Source organism: Bos taurus, chromosome 13 (assembly GCF_002263795.3).
Source record: "Bos taurus isolate L1 Dominette 01449 registration number 42190680 breed Hereford chromosome 13, ARS-UCD2.0, whole genome shotgun sequence".
NCBI classification, from domain to species: domain Eukaryota; kingdom Metazoa; phylum Chordata; class Mammalia; order Artiodactyla; family Bovidae; genus Bos; species Bos taurus.
This window is the reverse complement of record NC_037340.1, coordinates 33,065,579-33,078,476: the sequence shown is the minus strand read 5'-3', so window position 1 is coordinate 33,078,476 and position 12,898 is coordinate 33,065,579. Positions and strand designations below refer to the sequence as shown.

The 12,898-nt window shown below is 40.2% G+C and overlaps 1 protein-coding gene across 4 annotated transcripts in view; it reads left to right on the top strand.

Moving 5' to 3' along the window:
* The first annotated feature begins 412 nt into the window (after nucleotides 1-412).
* Nucleotides 413-12,898, top strand: part of NSUN6 (NOP2/Sun RNA methyltransferase 6) — an 87,869-nt gene continuing 75,383 nt past the window's right edge. The window contains exons 1-3 of one of the 4 annotated variants that reach the window (XM_015473985.3): nucleotides 413-907; nucleotides 3,555-3,710; nucleotides 8,921-8,997. In XM_015473985.3, the coding sequence (XP_015329471.2) occupies nucleotides 833-907; nucleotides 3,555-3,710; nucleotides 8,921-8,997 (308 nt within the window). In that variant the 5' untranslated portion in view covers nucleotides 413-832. 4 annotated transcript variants of the gene reach the window in all.

Sequence of the window (12,898 nt, the reverse complement as noted above, 5' to 3'; positions counted from 1 at the left end):
TACCAGGCTCCTCATTCCATGGAATTCTCCAGGCAAGAATACTGGAGTGGTTGCCATTTCCTTCTCCAGGGAATCTTACCATGTGGATTCAACCCAGGTGTACCTGCATGCCCAACCCCCCCCCCCCCCCCCCCCCCCCGCGGCCCTCGCCTTTTTAAATCAGGTCAGTACGACTCAACCCTTTCCAATTGGCACCCAGCTTTCTCCTGCCAGGTCTACAGAGAGCTCCACCAGTTTGAGGGCCGGAGGCAGCGCCTCCTCCAACCTCTTAAGGGGTGCCCGCCCAGGCCTGCCGCACCTGGACGCATCGCGGGTGGAACTGGGACACTCCGGAGGCGTGACGTAGCGGCCATTTACGGCTGCGGATTGGTGGGCGGGGGAAGGAGGGGCGGGCCACGTCGCCGGAACTGACGCATTCCGGAACCCGCTCTCTGCAGAGCAACCTGGACTGCGCGTTTCGAAGTTGATGCCCCCGTGGTTTTGCACATCTCTGTGCAGTTGACAGCGGATTCACTCCTCACGATTCCCCCGTCACCTCCCGCCACGTGAGTGGCATTGCCTTGTAGTGGTGTCCGTGAGCGTCGCTAAAGAAGTCCCGGGACGGGTTCGGTGGAGGTGAAGCCGCTCCAAGCTGGTCCAGCTCCAGAAGGCGTGGAAGTTCCTCCGCGTTTATTTTAACTGGGCGTGAGCCTTTCTCTTTTCTTTGGCATCGGATGGTCCTGGCACGTCGTGGGTGGTGTTCATTGCCCAGACGTTTATTGCAATTTGGACAGAGAAAAACCACCGTTTTCTGTCATTTCTCCTAGAGTAGGAGAATTCAAGCAGTAGGAAAATGTCTGTTTTCCCTAAAATATCTTTGAGACTTGAAGTTGAAAACTATCTTAAAGCGGGCTTTATGAATAAGGAGGTAGGTCAGATAAATATATTAAATGCTGTTTGCAGACATTCAAATATTTACACACTAGAGGGATAGGAAAAAAAACCCTAAAAGGCAATTAAATGTTTACAGCTGTTGTTTCTTATTACTAGCCTTTCCCAATGCATTAATATAGTATGCTGATGTCTTTCTGCAGGTATGTAATGAATCCTTCCTGAGCTAAGAGATGTATGGAGTGTATTTTTTTTTTTTTTAACATTTCAGAATGGGAAAGGAAGGAGGAGGAAAAAAGCTGCTGTGTGCTTGGAGACAGGTGTCGGGGACTGAAGGGGTTACAGGGGTGAGCAAGCAAAGATCTGTGTCCTCTGAGAATTATACGTCCTGTAGGGAAGAAACACCTGTGTTCTTACAGCACCTGCTCCGTACTCAGGTGGAAGGTACACTGTTATTCAGCGAGTGCTTGTTAAATGCCACTGATTGTGCTAGGTGGTTTGCAGACCTTTCTTGTGTGTGTGCTCAGTCGTGTCCAACTCTTTGGGACCTCATTGACTGCAGCCTACCGGTCTCCTCTGTCCAGGCAAAAATACTGAAATGGATTGCCGTTTCCTACTCCAGAGGATCTTCCCAACCCAGGGGTTGAACCCACATCTTCTGCAGCTCTTTGCGTTGGCAGGTGGATTCTTTACCGCTGAGCCACCTGGGAAACTCCACATCCTGATCTTAGCAATCTTTTTTTGGTATATATTTCATCCCCATTTTTACAGGTGAGAGAGCTGAGGATCCAAAGAGTTATGTTCCTGAATCAAATCTACATTGCTGTCATGGTCCTAATGTTGAAATCTGAAGGGAAAGAGCTTAGGTGTTAGTACAGTGGGAAAAGGAATCGATTTGGAACCCCAAGTCCCGTGGTTTGCATCTCAGTGCTTTTTTACATCTCTGAAACTTGCTTTCCTCGTTTGTGAAGTTGGAGGATATTTAACAGCACTAAATTTTCAGGGTTAAGGTATTAGTCATAAGGGTGAGCACCTGGCACTGTAGGTCCTCAACAAGTGTTCCTTCTGCGTGCTGCTGGCAGCCTTGAGCACAGAAGTCCTCAGTGAATGTTGATTGATTGCCAGGCTCGTGCTCTCTGCCTTACCATCCTGCTTGTAGGCAACTTTGTATTTTCCAAATCTTTGGTATTGTATTCAAAGTAAAGCTGCACAGATGTTAATCATTTTCAAAGATGTTGGTGAAGCCATGACTTCCAGGTTAGATTTCTATGTTTTTATTCCCAAAGATTATGTTAAAGAGCATCACAGTATGGAAAGATAAAATAGTCTCCTTTTTCCCTAAATATTTTATTTATTTGGCTGCTTTGGGTCTTAGCTGCAGCATTTGGGTCTTTAGTTGGCAGCATGTGGAATCTAGTTTCCAGACTAGGTATTGAACCCAGGCCCCCTGCATTGGGAGCTCAAACTCTTACCTATTGGACCACCAGGGAAGTCCCTGAGGAAATATCTTCTTGATTCCAAAGAACTTTAGGGAGGGTGTTAAGAGAAAAAGAGGCAGTTTTCTTCCCCCAGAATTTTTGAAATGATTAACATTGTTTTATAAAAGAAATTCAAATGTCTTTGACACACCAGTTCTTTTTCAAACATACTAACAGGATTTTACAAAAAGAAAAACTATCCCTATGTAATAAGTATCGAAAGTAGTGAAATATTCGGTTAAAAAAAACATAAACACTGAGAAAGTGCTAATATTTTTAGGCTAGTGGATTATTAGGCTGGCAAGTGGTTTATGAAGATTCTGTGAGGCAGGGGATAGTCAAAGATGACAAAAAATGGTGAAATACATGTCTTGAAGGCTTCAGTTAATTACAAGGAAACTTGGTCATTTGAGTCTTCATAACTCTTATTTCTGACAGGTATCTTGCTGGGTTTTTTTAGACAGTATCTGCTTGTTACTTTTAATAATAACGCGCATGTTTGCTCAGTCATGTCTTGATTTTTTGTGACTCCATGGACTGTAGCCCACCAGGCTCCTCTGTCCATGGGATTCTCCAGGCAAGAATACTGGAGTGGGTTACCATTTCCTTTTGCAGGGGATCTTCCCAACTCAGGGATCAAACCTGCATCTCCTGTGTCTATTGCATTGGGAGGCGGATTCTTTACCACTGCGCCACCTGGGAAGCCTAACATGTAGTATTACCATATAAAAAAAACTGATGTTGTGGGAGATTGTTGGGTGACAGTTTCAGGTGTTACATTTTCTTAAAATACTGTTTACTGTTTTAAAAGGTTGCTAGCCAATTCGCTCTAGGATATGAGATTAGCAGGGAACTAATTCTACAGAAGTGATGTAACAGTTAATATTTTTATAAATAAGTAGAATGAAATCCTGAATTTGTGTGAATAAATGTAGCAGATATGTTCAAAATGTTAATAATGCTTTGCGGTTGAGGTAGTGATTTTCTAATCCCTTTTCATCAGGTGTTTCAGTAGGCGTTTATTAGCATAACCCTGTGAAAAATCACCATAACCTTAGTGTTACCAACATGTAAACAGGAAATGAAATGGAGCGTGATTGTGGAATGATGTTTCATCAGTTGGAACAAATGTATATGCATATATCTTAATATTTTTAATGTGTATTATGAAATTGAAACAGTAACTTGTTCTTTTCTTCTTTTCAGATTCTGTCCGCTTTAGGTAAACAAGAAGCAGAAAGGAGGTTTGAAATGCTGTTACATAACTTGTCTCACCCTCCGTCATTCACCACGGTCAGAGTAAATACGCATCTAGCCTCAGTACAACATGTGAAAAATCTGTTATTTGATGAGCTTCAGAAGGTTGGTGCAAATTTTTGTCATTATGTACAGAAGGAGATTTCTCCAACTTATGCCATGTTGCTCCTAACATCATGTGAACGATACACTATAACAAGTTTACAAATAAGGAAATTGAGGATCACGAATGTTGTTCGAGGTTATATGGTGCGTGCTAATGCTAGAACTTGAACATAATACTTCTGATTCTGAGTGTATTTAGTAACTGGATATGTTACTCAACCCCTCCGGGCCTCTCTTGTTTCATCATCTTCATCCTTAAAATGCTAAGAGGTCTGTTCTTTTTTTTTTTTTTTTTTAAGAGGTCTGTTCTAACCCAAAAAGTTTGTGCTGTTGTAAGCAGCTTATAACGATCACGAGGGCAGATCATATAGCTGAAGTGAGCCCAGAGGTCAGGCGGTGCCTACTGATTGCTTGTAGAATTGTGTTTTTAATTTAATATAATAACAATGTAATTTATTGGGGTACAGTTGCTTTACAGTGTAGTGTTTGTTTCTTCATTCATTCAGCGAAATGAATCGGCCATGCATATACATATATCCCCTCTTCCTTGGGTTTCCTTCCCGTTTAGGTCATCAAAGAGCATTGGGTAGAGTTCCCTGTGCTGTACAGTAGGTTCTCATCAGTTATCTATTTTATACATCATATCAGTAATGTGTGTATGTCTATCCCAGTCTCCCAATTCCTCCCACTTTCCCCCTTGGTGTCCATACGTTTGTTCTCTATGTCTGTGTCTGTTTCTGGTTTGCAAATAGTTTCATCTGTACCATTTTTCTGGATTCCACATTTATGTGTAATTACATGGTATTTTCCTGCTTCTGACTTATTTCACTCTGTATGATAGTCTCTAGGTCCATCCACATTTCTGTAAATGATAGTTTCTTTGCTAATTAAATATAATTTAATAAAAGGAAATTAAATAGCATAAAGAATGTATTTAAAAATAAGAATGCAGATTTTTTTGGTTCAACTAATAAAATAGTTTTCATATAATACTCATTTTCTCTAACTGACAGTGGATTGTAAAATGCCTAAGAGGTCTGTTCTAACCCAAATTGTTAAAGTTTCAAATAGAAAGATAATATTTGAATTTTCTTGTTTATATTGTCTTAATTGCTTTCAAAATCTGTACATTTTGTAAGTGGAATAAGTCAGAGAAAGACAAATACTACATGATATCACTTATATGTGGAGTCCGAAAAAATACAACAAATTAGTGAATATAACAGAAAAGAAACAGAGTCACAGAACAACTAGTGGTCACCAGCAGAGGCAGGCTCTGTAGGGGTGGGGGAGGTAAGTTAGGTGTAAGATATGCTCAAGGATATACTGTATAACGCAGAGTATAATTAATATTTTACAGTAAGTGTAAGTGAAAAATAACCTTTGAAAATTATTTTTAAAAAATACCAGAAAGAAAACTCCAGAGCTGTGCATTGTGTGTTTCATACACTGTGCACTGAGATTTGCCCCCCAGGAAATGTAAGATGGAGGAGAACAAGGTGCCTGACGCGGGGTAGTTTTAGTTATTCCATTTTGCAGTTATTATTACATCCCTTCTAACAAATAACCACAGAAGGGTGTCAGCAGGCCTATTTCTACCTAAGTACCTAAATGAAAAGGAAAGAGATAAGCATAGTTAAAAGACTCCCGTTTGTATATCATAGTAGGCTGTGTTGTAAGTTTCCTCTGGATAGAACGTTGTGAAATTTTCAGAGCCTCTTCACTGGTATTGATTCTTTTTATTTTATTGAAGTGTGGTTGATTTACAGTGTTGTCTGTGCTGTGCAGCAGAGTGACTCAGTTATATATATACACGCACACATACATAATCTTTTTCACTTGCTTTTGTTACAGTTTATCACAGGATGTTGAATATAGTTCCCTGTGCTATACATTAGGACCTTGTTGTTTGATTCATTTGTTTTTTTGTCTAATATCACCACATCAGTGAAATGTTTATCATACTGTCTTTAAGAACAGTTCTATAAACTTCAAGTAGTGAGGAGAGGACCATGATGTAAGAAAAATCAGCTATACTTTTTGTCTGTATGAGACCAGAACTTAGTATGATAATTATGTAAAACTTGGAGAAAGGTTATTCTGAATTTTAATGAGTGGTAATTTTATTGACCGTATGAGGCATACAGTGTGAACGGTTCCTCTAAGCAGCTAAGATTATTACTTTTATATAGCCATGTGTATAGATTTTCAGCTTGAATAAAGGAAGCTGTTCTGTGCAAAACTCAGGCAGATCCAGGTGGTTTTCTTTTCTCGAAAATTATTCCTAGAGCTTAGATAACCTAGGATCCCAGTCTGATAGAAAGAAAGCTCAGGTGTTGTGTCTAAGACAAGGCAGATGAAATCATTCTGGGCTTTGAGTCCCTTTCTGTAAAGGTTGAGATGAGACTGAGAAAGTGGGGCTGTGGGCAGTAAGTAAGGACCTGGTGGTTGAGTCTTGCCTCTTGCTACCAGGAAAGGGGACTCAAAGGAGGTTTTAGATCGCAGATGTTCGTTTTCCATGTCCCAAAGCTCACATGTATCCCGAAGGCATATCCTGAATGGTATATAAGCGGGTGCTTTGTCTCCAGATTTCTCTGGGTCACATATTGAAATTTCATCTTTTAAAATTTCATTTGACTAGCGAGGATTTGGAGAAGCTGGAACCTGTCTCCACTGGTGGGAAAGTCAAGTGGTCTGGCATCTTTGGAAAAGTCTGTGGTCTCTTAAAAAGCTAAACATAAACTTACTGTACAACCCAGCAATTCCACTCCTATATATATCCAAGAGAAGTGGAAACATATGTCCATGCAGAGACTTGGACATGAATATTATTAGCAGCATTGTTTGTAATAACCAAAAGGGGGAGACTGTCCACATGTTCATTGACTGGTGAATAGAAAAACAAAACGTGGTTAAGTTCACAGCATGGAACGGAACTCAGCAATGAAAGTGATGAACTAATACATGCTACCACGTGGGTGAACCTCAGAAATACCACAGTGAGTGCAAGAAGCCAGGCACAAGACCTCCTGTAGTATGTGATCCTATTTGTATGAAATGTCTAGAAAAGGCAGCTTCTAGAGAAAGAAGTAGGTTAGTGGTTGCCTGGGGTTGTGGCTTGAACAGGGATTGACTGCAGATGGGCGTGAAGAATCTGTGTGTGGTGATGGATAGGACCTAAAACTGAATTCTAGTGATGGTTGCACAATTCCGTAAATTTGCTAAAAAAAAAAAAAAAAATCATTGAATTGTGCATTTCATATGGATATATTTTATGGTATGTAAAGTAAACCTCAATAAGGCTGTTTTAAAAAGGGCACAGGGTAGAAACAAACAGAAAAAGAGGCCTGTGGTATGTTTGGTTAAAAAAGTGTGTGATATTTTTATGAAAGTTAGGCACACGTGATTTTATGAAAGTTTTACTTCTGTATTGTTTTAATATCTGATAGAAAAGGAGAGAAGGAAAATCTTGGCCTGAGCAGGGTTGGTATCTGTGTAGAATATCTCTGTAGTATGGAGAGAGTGTAGTGCCTCCGAAGCAAAACAAAAACAAATGACAAAATTCATTATCTTCTCCTTGCAGGGATCATAGTCTAGACACTGTAAGGCAACGGTCCCCAACCTTTTTGGCACCAGGGTCTGGTTTTTCCAGTCTCCCAGTTGAAGACAGTTTTTCCGTGAACCAAGGGAGGGGATGGTTTTGGAGTGATTCAAGTGCATTGCATTTATTATGCACTTTATTTCTATTATTATTTCATCAGCTCCACCTCAGATCATCCCAGAGGTTGGGCACTCCTGCTAGGGTATCAGAGAGAACAGGAGGAAGAGAGGGGAAAAAACAGAGAGGTTTGTTTGAATGAGTTCACCCTCAAGATGTCTTACTATGCTGTTGGGTATGGTTAGTTCAAAATTCCCTTTGCTCAGAGGAAGCAGAACTCAGAAGAGCTGTTGAGTTAGTAGAAAAATAGTCTGATTTCCAAAATCTGAAGAATTTTTGTTCTCTTTCCTTTCCAACTTAGAAATAGGTTGATTTTGGGTTTTCGATAGCTAGTGTATTGATACTACAGTGCAGCACAAGTATCTATTATTGTTACTGCTTTGGTGCATTATGTGAAGATGTGTGAGTCTAATCAGTGGCATACACAGCCCAGACTTGTTTTCCAGTATTTGTGTGTGGCCCTCTGATAGACACAGAGTCCTTGCTCTCCATTCCCTTCTTTTATGGGGAGTGCCCAGTTGTCTTCTGTCTGTAGCCATGGTGTGCTGGTACATACCAAACAAACCCCTTTCTAGGAAAAATAATGCTGGTTTGTAGTGTTTGCTGTTTTTTGTGGTGTAAATGCTCCCACTCTGGTCAATTTTAAGCTGCCAGCATGACTATTGACTTGGCAAGAGATGCACACAGTTGGCTCCCATGAGACTGCTGCTAAGTCGCTTCAGTCGTGTCTGACTCTGTGCGACCCTGTAGACGGCAGCCCACCAGGCTCCTCTGTCCCTGGGATTCTCCAGGCAAGAATACTGGAGTGGGTTGCCATTTTCTTCTCCATACCCATGAGATTGGGAGTTGGCTTTAGCACCTACGCTGCTGGCCCTGCACCTATTTCTAGTCTGAAGGCCAAGTATGGTGGAGGATACTGAATATATTCAGCCTTTGCCAGGAAGCATCATCAAAACTGATGTGGCAGGACTTCCCTAGTGGTCCAGTGGTTAACACTCTGCGCTTCCACTACAGGGGGCACCGGTTCAATCCCTGGTAGGGGAACTAAAATCTCACATGCCACGGTGCAACCAAAAACAGACAGACAAGTAAACAAAAAACTGACATGGCATTCAGTGTTGATAATATATAATACACAGCATTTAAAAATCTCAGTCCTTAATGTCCTATTCATGCAACTCTATACTGGATATGTGTTTTCAAAGTAGGTCACTTAAGGTCAACATGGTTTGTGTTTACAAAGTCAAACTAAACAAAATTGAGCCTTTTTCTTGTAAAGAAGTCAAGAAACTCGAGAATCAAATTATAGAGAAAATGTTGTTTTGAAGTCTTTGATTTTTTTTTTTTTGTAGTATCCCATGGAAAAAAATGAGAATAATCCTAAATCAAACTTTATGCTCTGTTAGGTAATGATAATGAAAAGCTCTGTAATTTGAAATTTACCCAGTGCGTTGATTGCTTTGTAATCCTCTGTGTTTATTTTCAACAGCAGTTTAATGGATTAAGTTTTCCTGTTCTTCAGCATCCAGACCTTCAGGATGTCTTACTTATTCCTGTTATTGGACCTAGGTTTGTAACTATTTCATTTTCAAATTGTATTCTTATAAATAAAAATTTGTCACAGGTTCTTTTTTTCGCTGTTTGGTGATAGTACTAAGTTTCTCTATTAGCAACTTTATTTGGATAGGAAATCACAAACTTGATAAATGTTGACTAGATTGTCTGTCATGGAGAATACTACAAAAGAACACTGGGAATGGACTCAGCTATCTTGAGAGGAATGCATATTAGTTCCATTTAGTGGTGATTGATTTTTTTTCATTCTGTAAGACATTTGTTTACTTGCATATCATAAGAGATTCCACTGCTAAATTAAAAATTTTTGGAGCTACAACAGAAATACAAAGCAACAGTGTTTCCTATTTTCATAACTGATATATTTGTAAAATTTTTTTAATTCACGATGATGTTAAATTACTGTATTCTCTGAGTAGAACAGGCTACCGTGGTAGCTCAGCTGGTGAAGAATCCTCCTGCAATGCGGTAGACCCCAGTTCCATCCCTGGGTCGAGAAGATCCCCTGGAGAAGGGATAGGCTACCTACTCCAGTATTCTTGGGCTTCCCTGGTGGCTGAGACGGTGAAGAATCGGCCTGCAATGCGGGAGACCTGGGTTTGATCCCTGGGTTGGGAAGATCCCCTGGAGAAGGGAATGGCAACCCACTCCAGTATTCTTGCCTGGAGAATCTCCATGGACATAGGAGCCTGGCGGGCTAAAGTCCATGGGGTCGAAAAGAGTTGGACACGACTGAGCAACTAAGCACAGCTAAATAGAAGAGATACTGTGTTTGGAAGGCATGTGTTTAAAAAAGGAAAAAAAAAATAATAGGCTTTTATATTATAATGGGAATTCTGTTCCCAAAGAGCATTTTAAAATCCCTAATTGTGATAAAAAAATTTTAATACTCCTAAGAGTAGTAATAAACACAAAAATGTTCATTTTGTTAAAGCTTTAAAGTATTGATAATTTAGTGTCAACAGTAGAGTAATGGTTTTTGGTTTATCCATTCAGTGGAATATTATACAGCCTTAAATGTGGGAGAATTATATGTACAAATAAATGATATTTACAATTAAATACCCAAAGCATATGCTCTGTGTAGGATAATCACATTTCTTTTGCAATTAAATATTACAGATTTATGTATGTATACTTATGCACAGAAAAAAGCCTGGAGGGTATAATATACCCAACTGTTAACAGGGATTAATTCTGAGTGCTTAACTCTGAGGAGGTTGGGAGAAACTAGGTAAGAAGAGGCTCTAATTGTAACATTTCTGGTTTATTTTATTTTATTTTTCTGTAAACACGTATTACTTTTGCAGTTAAAAATTGAGTCTGTAAACTCCTTATTGTGTATTTTTGTTAAGAGGAACATTGCATTAGTGAATGGAGGAGTCTTACTTAAGTGTGCTGAGTTTTGCTAAATTCATACAACTATATAGTCAGGACTCACTCCCATCAAAATATACACCATTTCCATCACCAGAAAATTCTCTGCATTTTGCCCCTCATACTAGGAAACCACTGTTCTGATTTCTCTCATTCCTATTTAGTTTTAAACCAACTAGTTACTATAGTTGATCAGTCACAGGTCTTCTGAGATCTGCGATTCATTTTGGAATACACTGGACGTCATTCCACGATGCCCATAGTTTTCTATAATCTATGTAACTGTATTTCATTCTTACTGGCTTCATAATAATCCTTTCATCCTATTCTTTGTAGTGAGTAAGCTACTCATTAAAACATTAGTGAACTGTGTAACACAGACGGTGAGTTACAGGAAAGCACTGAGAAATCTTTTAGGATTGTGGATTCATATACCTACCTTTGATTTCTGAAAGGAGCATGTCAGCTGTTTTTTGTCTTTTAAACTCATCACCAGTTTTATTAGGTATCTTTTGACTTTCCACTATGAAAAATGAAGAAATTCTTATAGCTGCCCTAAAACTTCCACCAACCAGTTTTTATTTACTGTTAGTTTTTTTTTTAACATTATAAAGCTTTATAACATTTTTTATTCAATTCAGGTGAATGCAGTGTTTGACTTGCAATAACAGTAGTTTATTTCTGAGTTCTTTATCTTGACTGATTGGATATTGTCATTTAGCATAGGGGTCCCCAACCTTCTGGATCTAATGCCTGCTGATCTGAGGTGGAACTGATGTAATAATAATAGAAATAAAGTGCACAATAAAAGTAATGCATTTGAATCATCCCCAAACCATCCAAACCGCCCCCCCCCCCAGCCCCCCGGCCATGGAAGAGTTATCTCCATGAAGCCAGTCCCTGGTGCTAAGAAGGTTGGGGACCCCTGATTTAGCAGGTCTGCAGCACCTGCTTCTCTTCTCCCAGGTATGTTTCTTGTATCCTCTACATTCTCACTTGAGAATTGCTTGTTGCCTTTATATTTATTTTAAATATTTATTTATTTATGGCTGCGTTGGGTCTTGGTTGTGTCACGCAGGCTTCTCTCTGGTTGTAGCACCTGCGTTTCAGAGTGCGTGGGTTCAGTATCTGTGATTCACAGGTCTAGTTGTCCCACATCATGTGGAATCTTAGTTTTTCGACCAGGGATTGAACCTGTGTCACCTGCATTGCAAAGTGGAATCTTAACCACTGACTGAACCACATGGGAAGTCTTTTTGTTTTTGCCTTTATATGTAAGTAAGAACTTGGTTAAGTATATGTAGTCGTTTCAGGTCACATGTTATTTCCCTTAGAACTGTGTAGACACTGCTTCCACAATCCTGTGGCCTCATGTGTTGCTGTGAAAAAAATCTGAGGCCAAAAAGTATTTTCCCTTTTGCAACAAAGTCTTGATCTTTCACTTGGAGATCTATGAGACTCTTAGGCATTGGACTGTAGAAACTTGGCTGGGATATCCCTTGATTTTGGTTATTCTCTTAATTTTGATTGAAACACAGTGGGATTTTTCAATGATAAGTCTTCTGGTAGTTCTTTGAAGATTTTTCCATTACATACCTTTGCCTTCTGTGTTAGGAGGACACTAATACTCTGTATGTTGGATTTCCAGTGAGAATGTTCCCTGTGTTGGGCTCTCCTAGACAGCCCAGGGTCAGTAATGAGCTGGAAGGACTCCCCAGAACTCAGCATCTAGTCAAGGATTTATTGGCAAGGATTTATTGCATGAAAGGGGTACAAAAACCATGTCAGCAAAGGGAAGGGCATATGGGGGTAGAGTCAGGAGGAAACCAGGCATGAGCTTCCAAAAAGTTGCTCCCCATGGAGTTAACCAGGATGGGCTTCATTCTTTCAGCAGTCAGTTTTGACGTGAGTAAAACTGTCTGTGAGGGCAGCCCATTAGAGCCTCATCACCCAAGGTTTCAGTTGGCAGGCCCCCTCTGCCTGGCATGTGCCAAATTCCAGACTCCCAAAAGGAAAGCAGGTGTTCCGAATGACCACACTGCTTGTACAAACAGTAGCTGACTGTTACTAGAGCTGGTTTTATATCAGTGCTGGGAACTGTTTCCCAGTCAAGTTTTCAGATGCCAGCCAAGGGCCACCTTCTAAGCAGGCTTCTTTCAGAATAGCTGTCTCAAGTCTGTTATGTTAGCTCTTTAATTTCAGGAGATTGACCATCCTTTACTTGCTGAGCTAAGCTAGTTCGCTTTTCTTCTTTTTTATCTTGTTGTTGTTCTCTGTTTTTAAAGGTTCTTTTTAGTTTCTTTGAGGGCTTCCCTGGTGACTCAGATGGTAAAGAATGTGCCTGCAATGCAGGAGACCTGGGTTTGATCCCTGGGTTGGGAAGATCCCCTGGAGAAGGGAATGGCAACCCACTCCAGTATTCTTGCCTGGAGAATCCCATGGACTGAGAAGCCTGGCGGGCTCTAGTCCACAGGGTCTCGAAGAATCAGACATGATTGAGCAACTAACACACACACCC